The following is an 11619-nucleotide window of genomic DNA, read 5'->3' as shown; positions in this document are numbered from 1 at the left end:
AGGTTTGGGGAGAGAAAAGAGAAGAGGGTTGGTGAAATCATAGAGGGTGATAAAAGAGTTAAAAGGCTAGAAAGATAAGGAAAGTAGTAACCTGAAACAAGGAAGGCCTTAAGTGCAGTATTTCATTTTCCAATTCTCAACTCTGCCAAAACGTTTTGTGTACATGGGGTGTGTGGGTGTGTGTGTGTGTGTGCGCGTGTGTGTGCACGCGTGTGTGTGTGTTTGCTTCTGGGGGAGGAAGGTTAGCAACCTAGGCAGAAACCTGGATAAGAAAGGAAATTGTTCTCCCATTCCTATCCCTTCTCCTTCCAAAGCAGGAGACAACAGAGACATCTGCAGTACTGGCTTCTGACTGGAGGACAATGACCCAGCTGATCCTTCTGACCTCTTACCTTCACAGAGAACAGTAGCCAACATATCCTGTGGCTCAAAAGCTGTAGCAGCAATTTTTTTTAATCTAGGATTACAAAATACAATGGTCTGGCACTTACAAAGTTCTCAAGAAATACTTGTTGATGGACAAACAAAGTAAACAGTCAACATGTGCAAAATGTTGATTATTGAAGCTGGGTAATGAGTCTGAAATGTTCTGAAATAGAAACTTTTTTTAAAAACTGCAGAAAAATCCAAATTCAAGTTTTGTGTAAAATATATTTAGTAAATAGTAAACAGTTACTAAACAGAAGATATATAAAATATCCCACATTTCTGAAGATAATAATATCAGAGTTGTCAAAAGCATGTGTGTTTAAGTTCAGCACAATGACCTGGCACATGGGACATATATAATAAAAGCAAACCCTATAGACTACGTTTTTGGCTGGTCTTGGCTTTGAGCTTTGTACTCAACAGAGTCTAAAGCCATTAGAGAACAGAGGCTCCCCCTCTAATGTGACCCAGTGCCTTTATATAGCAGTGGTTACTTGACGAGTCAAAAATTTAGTTTTTCACGAAATATACAGTAAAACCTCAATTAACTGGAAGGGTTTACTTTTTCTGAGTATAGAAATGGTAGCTAGAACCTCTGAGTAGAAGCATATACATGAAATTGTTAATCTATGTTTTTTATGTATCCTTTCTCTCTCTCCTCTCAACCATATTTAATTTCACTGGTGTCCCAGGAACTAATAAAGAATCAAAGAAGCCACTGCAAAGCATGTTATCTTCAAATGAATAAGATAGACTAGATGCACTAGAGAACAGCTAGAGAAGTGGAGGAGGCTGTAATGCATAGTTACAGGAAGGACTTTTGCCTCCCCTTCCTTGGCCCTTATAGCTGAATAAGGCTACACACAAAAGTACTGGACATTTCCCAGGGAGCCTGAAAAGAGGGTAAGGTGATTGGACATTGTGTGCAGGAGGGAAGGCACAGACTGCCACATCTCCAAGATGGAAACAAACAAAGCCAACTGGGAATTTCCCTGTGAGGGCAGTATTTGACACACCGCCACTGTTTTATATCTGCTTGTTATAATCTTTGTTGTTCAAAGGCACGTCTACAGCCTACCATGCGGAAAATATGGTTAAATCTTCCAGTTACTGCCTGGATTCTTGCCCAGCCTCAAGGCCATTATTCTGACCATTAGTTCTTGTTGTACTTAACTGTTAATGGAGAAGAAAGTATGAGGATAGGAATTGAATACATCATTGAGCCTAGAATATACCCCCAGAAGTCAGTCATTTAACAAATTTTTAATAGGAATTCTTGATTAAATCCACACTTCTTTAAAAATAAATTCATAGTTAATGAAGGGCTCATTATCTTTATTTTACAAGAGTGGATAATTGAGTATTACATTTCCACATTTTGCTAATTAGGTCTTTTCAGTTATTTAAATGATGGTCTATATTCTAACATTTTGAAATGAAAATGGCAGGGGGGTTAAGGGAGGAAGAAAAGTAAAGAATATCAATTTGACTTGATTTGTATTTAATTAATGTCTCTCCAATACTGGTGAAATAATTTTTATGTGAGATATTTTAATAAAAAGTAAAAATATTCTAATGTAACAGAAAATATTTTATTACATAAAAAATATTACCTAAAAGCCCTCAAGTGAAAATTTCAAGTATAAAAATGTACAGAAATTAATACATGCAATTTAGATACTTTTACCTGTGTTAAATAAACAATTCTAACACACTGATTATCCTTCTAGGCTGAAAACAGACGACTAAGTCTGACAACAGAGAAAACACAGCCAAAGTGTGTTTAAGCAAGATATTTAAAAAGAAATAGTAATTTAATAATAAGAGCTATCATTTATCAAGAAATCTACTGTGATCTGGGAATAGTGACTACCTCTTTATGCACTTTCTATTATTTAATCCTCTTCATAACCCCATGAATAATGTATTTTTTACTTCCTATTGTTGAGTAAAGAAAATGTGATTAACTTGTTGAAAGTCACATAACTAGTTATGAGCTATTCCTGGATATGAATATAAGTTTATTTTATTCTAAAGTCTATGTGTTTATATTGCCCACAGGTTACATGTTCTACAAGGACGGGTAACAGTCTAATTTGTTCTCCACTGGCCTATGCTATGTGTTCAATAAATATTAGTTAATGTATTCATGCTTTTCATTACTATAAAGAAGTTTTTTTTCTTTTATTTAGACCAAGTCTTGCTCTGTTTCCCAGGCTGGAGTACAGTGACACAGTCTCAGCTCACTGCAACCTCTGCCTCCCAGGTTCAAGCGATTCTCCTACCTCAGCCTCCCGAGTAGCTGGGATTACAGGCACGTGCCACCATGCCCAGCTAATTTTTGTATTTTCAGTAGAGACGGGGTTTCACCATCTCGGCCAGGTTGGTCTCAAACTCCTGACCTCAGGTGATCCACCCGCCTTGGCCTCCCAAAGTGCTGGGATTATAGGTGTGTGCCACTGTGCCCAGTCTGCCATAAAGATTTTATGGTGCTTTAGCCATTTTTTAAAAATTGTGCATATACATTCCTAATTTTAGGAATTAATAATAGGAACTAAAAGGCAAAAGGAGAAACCACATTTATAAACTCACACATCAGAGCAAAAAGTATTTTTAAATAAAATTACTTGTTAAAGGTTATAAATTGCCAATTTATATTCACTAGGTAAGCTTTTATTTTCAAGAGGAAGAAAGGCTCTTCCCCATTTGAGTCCCAGTTTTTTAAACTGACCTGATTACATGACTAAGGTATTATTGTGAGGTATTAATGTTTTCTTTTGTTTTTCCTTCCCCTTCCTCCCCACCCCTTTTCCTCCTTTCCAGAGTTTTGTTCTGTGGCATTGCCTTAGGTAAGTACATGGCAGGGCAAACAGCAGAGGTGACAGCAAATCTTCCAGATTTTCACTTTGTCAAAGTAAGAGAGACTGAACTGGGGCCATGAGAACAGAGACATCCAACTACTGTGTAATTCATAAGAGTTTAGAACTGACTCCTTGTGCACCCTTTTTCAGGCCCTTTTACTAATGGACTTTTCTCACTTATGATCTGGGAAAAGTCATAAGAGAGTGAGGAGAGTCTAAGAAGAGTTCAGGCTAATTATTTTCCCACTAAACTGGCATAGGAGAGGCTCATAGAGATTAAATTACTTACAGTAAATAAAAAGAGTAATATTGCGTTACATTCTGGTCTGTAGACTGGGATTCACACTCACCACAATTATTCCTGATAACAGTCTGCCACACACCTTTCATCTTAAGCAATTGAAAAATTGTACCAACTTTTCTCTTTAAATTTGCTTTAAAAGCAAATTCAGAAAATTGCTAGCGGGTTAAGAAATTACACAGTCCAACTCCATTATTTGATAAATTGTACAAAAAGCAAAGTAAGGCAAGAATCAACTGACTTTCAAAGTTCACGAAGAGGGCACTCTGGAAGTTGATAAACCACCACACCATATAAATTCCACCACCTCTTCAACTGTAATGAAAAAATCAAAGGTTGACTTTTTTTTTTTTTAAACTACTCACTGTATTTTTAGAAAGATGGGGCAGAACCACCGTAGAACTCCTAAACCCCACAGAACAAACAGTACATTCTGGAATGATACGCTGGCCAATCCTGCTGGCAGCCGACTGACCTGACCCATGCAAGGGTTGGTGCATGGAGTTTTTAGTTCGGCCCCCTACTGAATGAAGACACTTTGTTAAATTCTCCAATGAGAGACCCTTACAGGTAGGGGCGTGGAAGAGGGCCGGGGAATTTGACGCCAGATAACGGGAAGTGTGAGCTGATTGGCCGGGCTTCTCACTCCACGGCCCAGCCATTTACGGATAGCAGAGGCCATCCATCAAAAGAATTACACCAATCAGAGACAAAAATGCACCCGTCTCTCGAGAAAGCCCCGCCCTCCAATATATTCCTCGGCAGGGCAAGCGCGGCCCCTTCGGCTCCGAGCTGACCCTGATGAGGGCCAAGTCGTCTCGGCTGCGCTGCCGAGACCTCCACCCAGGACAGCGCCCCCTCCCCGGGTCTCTCTCCTCTTGCCTACGAGTCCCCTCTCCTCGTAGGCCTCTTGGATCTAATATCGTGGGGTGAGGAGAGCAGGCCCAGGGAGGGTGGTTACCGCTGAGGAGCTGCAGTCACTGTCAAGGTGAGTGGGACTGTGCGGGGGTTGACCACCAGGTGCGGGTGGGGAGCGGGGTTGGGGGCGTGGAGCGAGAAGTAGGTCTGGCCCGCGCCCTTTTCCGCAGTTAACTCTACCGCTGCTGTGAGCACAAGCCCAGGCTAGTCCGGGGCTGGAGGGGCGGAGCCGGATCCGGCCTCCTGGGGTGCCTTAGTGTCTGCCGGCCCAGTCCCAGGGACTAACCTGGGGAGGAAGAATGGAGCCCCTGCAGTTAGAGGTTCCTCACATGACCAACTCTGAAGATCTCCGCCTTCCTGTCTTTAGGTTGGTGTGGGGAGGGACCTTCCGTGTATCTAAGGCTTAGCTTGTGCCCGGGACATGGTTGTGTTATGCACAGTTAAATCAATGGAATTCCCAGGTTCATCTTTCAGACTAGGTTAGCAACACCCACCCACCCCCCGCCCCAATGCGTGCTCCTAATGTCACCTTTTAAGTTTCCTTTCCTAACAATAAAAGTTGACTAATATTGAGTATTGTGTGCCAAGAACTGTGCTATACTCTGTAAGTGGTGAATCTTGTTCAGTCTTCACATTCAAGCGACAGATATTGTTACCCTCATTTTATAAATCTAGAAATAAGCTCAAGCTCATTATTGTTCAGTGTTTTTTAGGCACCTACTATATGTGCTAAGCTCTTTACGTGATTTCATTTAACTCACACAAATCTGTGAGGTAGGTCATAAACCTTATCCCTACTTTATAAATGAGGAACTAAGTACAATTAAGTAACTTGAACCGTTCATGTTGTTAAAATGTGGCAGAATACTTAACTACCATCTGCTTTTCACTTTCGGTATCCTGTCTTACGGTGTTTATTCGTGGTTATCTATTGACAAGGTATAAGTTGAACAAGTATTTCTTGAAGATTTGCATTTTGTTTTTCTAAAAAGCATGCTTCCGGCCGGGCGCGGTGGCTCACGCCTGTAATCCCAGCACTTTGGAAGGCCGAGGCGGGCGGATCACGAGGCCAGGAGATCGAGACCATCCTGGCCAACATGATGAAACCCCATCTCTACTAAAAATATAAAAATTAGCTGGGCGTGGTGGCGCACCCCTGTAATCCCAGCTACTTGGGAGGCTGAGGCAGGAGAATTGCTTGAACCCGGGAGTCGGAGGTTGCAGTGAGCCAAGATCGTGCCACTGCACTCCAGCCTGGCAACTGAGCGAGACTCCGTCTCAAAAACAAAAACAAAACACATTTAGGATGTGACCAACTTGTAGAAGGGAAATAAATAACAGATGGCACTTTGCAATGGCTTAGATGCACTAGCCACATTGGGGGATGGGAGACTTATAAATCATTTCGTGGCCCAGTGCAAAGATGGCCAAGGAAAGCAGGAAGGACTACTTACACTCCTTTCTGGTCTTTTTTTTCTATATATAGATGATAGAGGTACTGACAACGACTGACTCTCAGAAACTGCTACACCAGCTGAATGCCCTGTTGGAACAGGAGTCTAGATGTCAGCCAAAGGTCTGTGGCTTGAGACTAATTGAGTCTGCACATGATAATGGCCTCAGAATGACTGCAAGACTAAGGGACTTTGAAGTGAAAGATCTTCTAAGTCTAACTCAGTTCTTTGGCTTCGACACAGAGACATTTTCTCTAGCTGTGAATTTACTGGACAGATTCCTGTCTAAAATGAAGGTATGTTTGAAGCTACACTTTTGTGATTTTGCTCAGTGTGTTTTGGAGATGGAATTGTTACCTTTTGGCTGATACTCATAAACTTGACCTTTTTTATTTTCAGCACGTAGCCAAAACATTAATTTTGTCTACTACAGCATTAATATGATTTCTTATCATGAGTACATCAGATATTAGACTTAAATTCTGAAATGAAAAATAGTCTAATATCAAGTAACTAATTGCAGTTTCCTAGTAAGAAAATTGGCTGTTTTTAAAAAAAAACCCTTCTTGATAGGTTGGGTTGGTCCATTTATTTACTATTTTTAGATATAAACAAATGTATTAATGTCAAATTTATTAGAGGCTACATTGTGGCTAAGAATATATTTCTTAATCACTACCCATATATAAAATTGTAAATGTTATGGCCTTAGACCTAGTCAAGACTTGCTTATGCTTGGCATTTCCAGCTTCAGTGTACACGCAGTAGGTAGGAGAGTGTATCTGAAGGAGGAGCAACTATTTTCCTATACTAGATAAACAAGACTATGTCACTTTCAGAGCTTAACTGTTACAAATGCATCTGCCTTTCCCGTATACCCATGGTCACTGGAGGAAAATAAGATGATGTGGCAATTAGAGGGAAACTCATTTTAGTCCTTGGTATCTAATACAGTGTATCATAAGAAAGGACTTCAATATTTGTTGAAGATTCAAGAAATTTGCTTCAACAGACTAATTAACCTCTTTTGACATTTCACATGTGTAGTCACTACCTTTGAATCTATAAATGTTACATAAATGAATAATATACAGCTGTCCCTCAGGTATAATTCAGTCTAATGTGAGAATAAGATCATTGCTCTTATGTACAAGTCAAGGTAAGAAGAGTAACTACCTTATTCTTTTAAAGAGGTATAAGTGCACAGCTGAAGAGGTTACAAGAAGAAAGAGAGCACAGAGATATTAATACTGGTAACAGCTTAGTTTCATGTGAGCTGGAAGTAAACAACTGGATAAAGTTTTGACTGTGCCTCATACTGCAGACATTCAGAAAATTAAATGATAAAGATTACTAGTGGATAGAACCCTTAGAGGCAGAGTAAACAGTATATGCCATAGTATTTTAAAACTGTTTTATATGTGTTCCCACAAAGACAAGAGCCTGGAAAAAATACAACATCCTGGAAAGAAATGGCTTATTTTGTAAATAAGCCATTAAGTATTTCAGTCGTCGTATATCTTTGACTAGTTAACTTACTTGATCAAACTAGAACAATGTTTACGTATACTTCTACAGTGATTAAAAAAAACAAACACAATTTTTCTATGCTGAGCCAAACATTATACTGAAACTCAGTCCAGTTACTCAAAAATTGGTTCTAAGTGGGGTCCATAGTGTTGATAGGCTATAGTTTAGGTATGAGTGGATTGTGTTAAGTCCATCACAGCTGAGAAAAAAACCTCAGATATACATTTTCAAAATATTGGGTCTGAGTTCTAGATTATCCTTTATGTTTTAATTGAAATAAGGTAGAGTCATGGGCTTACTGGTTTTTTGTTTTTTTAGGTACAGCCAAAGCACCTTGGGTGTGTTGGACTGAGCTGCTTCTATCTGGCTGTAAAATCAATAGAAGAGGAAAGGAATGTCCCATTGGCAACTGACTTGATCCGAATAAGTCAATATAGGTTTACGGTTTCAGACTTGATGAGAATGGAAAAGATTGTATTGGAGAAGGTGTGTTGGAAAGTCAAAGCTACTACTGCCTTTCAATTTCTGCAACTGTATTATTCACTCCTTCAAGAGAACTTGCCACTTGAAAGGTAAGTGACCTTTGTTTTGAACAAGAGAGATCTGGAAATCAGAATGGGATTGTACGGATATTGCATAAAATCAGTATCCTCATAGAATTCTAATAAAAATAAGTAAAATGACAGCTGTGGCTCCTTGAACTTTAATGTCCATCATAAGTGAGAAAATGTTCCATTGTCAATAGCTTCATTAAAGCTAATTATTGGGATTAAAGTACATTTCCACGTTTATAGAACCTAGTAGGAAAGCATCTAGCACAAATTTATGGAAAAAAGGACCTTCAGTAGATGTTGAAATATTTATTAAAACTACAAGAAAATAAATCTTGATATCTGTGGCATAGTACTGTTCATTTTAATTTTTTGGCCCAAATCATTTAAAACTCCCATGTGGTGCCTTAAGAAGTTAGTATCCTTGATGGAAGGGGAATTCCTTTAAATAGTTCACTTGCTATGATAAATGTGCATAAGCTTCACTTTAAAACCTGACTTCAGTGGTTTTCTAAAAACATCTTTTGACTAGATGTAATATTACCTAATAAAAGTAATACCATTTTCTTTTTAAAGGAGAAATAGCATTAATTTTGAAAGACTAGAAGCTCAACTTAAGGCATGTCATTGCAGGATCATATTTTCTAAAGCAAAGGTAAATATTTTATAAAGATTACGCCTATTTTATGACCTGTTTTTATATTTGGCATTTACTTTAAATTTCTCTCTTTTAGCCTTCTGTGTTGGCATTGTCTATCATTGCATTAGAGATCCAAGCACAGAAGTGTATAGAGTTAACAGAAGGAGTAGAATGTCTTCAGAAACATTCCAAGGTATGTCAAGGACGTAGCCTAAATCCTATTAACAGCTGTAAAAGAAACTAAACCCCTTCTATCTCCTGAAGTAAAATGAGATGTCATATGTTTATTTGAAACTTAAGAAGCTATCCTTAAATTTTTTTAATGAGCAAAGACACATGTTCATAGGATTCCTTTTATTAATGTAGTTAAATAAGGTGGGACTGACTTTGAGTAATAATTTTTTAAATTTATGTACAGATAAATGGCAGAGATTTGACCTTCTGGCAAGAGCTTGTATCCAAGTGTTTAACTGAATATTCATCAAACAAGTGTTCCAAACCAAATGTTCAGAAGTTGAAATGGATTGTTTCTGGGCGTACTGCACGACAATTGAAGCATAGTTACTACAGAATAACTCACCTTCCAACAATTCCTGAAATGGTCCCTTAACTGGTAAATTTGGTCCATTATTATTCTCCAGATACAGAAAATTTTCTAATGCCATAATTTTCAACTGAAAAAGAGTATCTTCAAAATAAACAAAATAGAGTTGGAATAGTAAAGGGGGAGATGACATCACTGATCTAGTCAACTAATATTTGAACGCCTTTACTATATACAAGGTACACCACCTTAGGAGTAAGGAATTATCCAACCTGTGATACATACGTTAGCCATTTCATTAAATTTTCAGCTTAAAGAACAGCATCCTCCTTGTAGCACTAAAATCATGCTTTTTTTTAATTACACATGATCTTGCTGTGTGTAGACCCAAACTCTGACTCATTTAAAATTACATAAGCTGAGCACCAGAAGTCTGAACCATGTATAAACTAATTTGAGACTGTTCACTTATAAGCAAAATCAATATGAACTTGGATATTGTACTTAAAAGTAGGATATGATAGATAGTCTCTACATTGGGTATCTGGAAACTGTCAGAGTGTGTCAACACTATAGTAACCTATCATTGCTGGACTACTAAAAAGTAGTTATATGCATAAAAAATGTAAACTTGCTTTCTGCATATGTGATATACATTCTTGCCATCTAAATTTCCTAACTCAGTGGTGATTTATTTACTCTAAACTAAATGTTAACATTTAATACATCTACATATGATTATGACTATTAGATATGAACATCTCATATCTAATATTTAGTATTTAGGCAGACTGGCTTCTGTTAAGTTGGATTTTGTTTTCTTTATTTAAATAGGATTATTACAGCACCAAAAAACTCGCTGAAGCCTTTCTCCACAACCTTGTTCTATGGATTCCATAATGTTACAATGGATTTAAGCTATGAAGCCTCAAAACATCACGAGATAAGCATGATGGTCTCAGACTTGGGAAAACTGCCTAACATTACGCTGTAGTAGAATTATGTTTAGATTTGAATTCATCTGTGAAGCATTCAAATCAAAGCTAAAAGCCTAAATGTGAAATGCTAATGACAAGCCTGAGAAGGTAAACTGTGAATCTTCATTTCTATCATTGATCTAACTTTAGATATTGGATCAATATATTTAGGTGGTATTGAAAATGGTATTGGAGGAGTCACACTAATACTATCAACTATCAGTCTTCCCACAGCTTCAATCACTCATTATTCTAATCCTACTCCTACTTAATTTAAATATTAAATTTTAAGTTATGAGGTTTATGTCAAAAGGAACATTTCACAAATGCACTTTTAAGGCATAATAAGGGTTAACATTCTAGGCAGTATAAACACACCCCATAATGCAAGTAATAGATAATCTAGAGATGTGGACTTTATTGCTATGTGGGAATTACATTTAAATTTGAGGGCATTTTATATAAAGAAAAATACAGACCTATAAAGTTTGGCATATTCATTAAGTTATCTTTTAATATTTTTTTCTAGAAAACAGGTGACACTTGTATCTACAATAAAAAAATTTTTATACAGATCCTACTGTCACAAACTGAATCCCATCAAGAAAATCAGTTTCTATTGTATTGGTAACTCAAATTACCACTTTGAAAACTTGCTTTCCCACACTAAGGTAAGTTCAGGCTAGATTCTACACTCCAGACGTTTTTTTACTAAAGACTTTTTTAAGTTAGAAGTGATGGCAGTTTTATAAAAAGAGAATATACTTCCACTGATGCCCTTACTGTGCAAAAAAAAAGTCTTAAGAAAAGCAAGTAGACATCTTCATAACTATGAATGAAGCTGCTGAGGTAGTGTTTAGGATTCTCCATGTCAGTGAGTGTGAGAAGTACTGTGTTAAAGTGTTGTAAACAGTTACTCAGTGCAATGTATAGCCTGAGTCTATCCAGAATGGCTGTAACCAATTTGACATCATGTTATGGATCAATACACAATGAAAAACCAAAGAACCACGTATATCTTATTCTTAACTTTTGTAAACCATGTTTTATGGGTAACTTTTCAGTTTTCTCGAAAGGCTGATAAATTTCAGTATTTTGAATACATCATTGTTAATTTTGAGTTGGCAGAGGTAAACTAACCAACTACCATTATGTTTTAGTACTAAGGGATATACCTTTCAATAAAGTTACTGAAATTCAGTCCTTTGCTGGGTGGCTTTTTTCTCCTCTGATTTAATTAACTGTTTTAGCAATGTGGTAACAGAACTTTAAAGCTATCTCTACTCAGTATATTTAAATTTAGTATTAAATTTAGATGCATAGTACCAGAAACAATAAAATCCCTATTAATAGTATGACTATTAGCTGACACTTTACTTTTTGTTTTTTCTGAGACAGGTCACTCTTGTCATGC

General features: G+C 37.4%; 1 protein-coding gene across 1 annotated transcript; it reads left to right on the top strand.

Moving 5' to 3' along the window:
* The first annotated feature begins 4049 nt into the window (after positions 1 to 4049).
* Positions 4050 to 11405, top strand: CCNG1 (cyclin G1). The gene is made up of 7 exons (XM_033180371.1): positions 4050 to 4579; positions 5996 to 6259; positions 7812 to 8065; positions 8621 to 8699; positions 8779 to 8877; positions 9103 to 9297; positions 10063 to 11405. The coding sequence occupies exons 2-6, from the start codon at positions 5996 to 5998 to the stop codon at positions 9292 to 9294; spliced, it is 888 nt and encodes a 295-aa protein (XP_033036262.1). The 5' UTR covers positions 4050 to 4579; the 3' UTR covers positions 9295 to 9297; positions 10063 to 11405.
* Positions 11406 to 11619: the final 214 nt, after the last annotated feature.

Source organism: Trachypithecus francoisi, unplaced genomic scaffold (assembly GCF_009764315.1).
Source record: "Trachypithecus francoisi isolate TF-2019V2 unplaced genomic scaffold, Tfra_2.0 Lachesis_group2, whole genome shotgun sequence".
Taxonomy (NCBI): domain Eukaryota; kingdom Metazoa; phylum Chordata; class Mammalia; order Primates; family Cercopithecidae; genus Trachypithecus; species Trachypithecus francoisi.
Note: the sequence above shows the minus strand (reverse complement) of the source record. Positions and strands in the feature narration are given on the sequence as shown.

What these genes read in the sequence shown, in the direction of transcription:
- CCNG1 (XM_033180371.1), top strand. Translation starts at nt 5,996, where the DNA reads ATGATAGAGGTACTGACAACGACTGACTCTCAGAAACTGCTACACCAG. An exon ending in GAGAACTTGCCACTTGAAAG is followed by an intron (nt 8,066 to 8,620) that starts GTAAGTGACCTT and finishes TTCTTTTTAAAG; the next exon opens with GAGAAATAGCATTAATTTTG. An exon ending in TCATATTTTCTAAAGCAAAG is followed by an intron (nt 8,700 to 8,778) that starts GTAAATATTTTA and finishes TCTCTCTTTTAG; the next exon opens with CCTTCTGTGTTGGCATTGTC.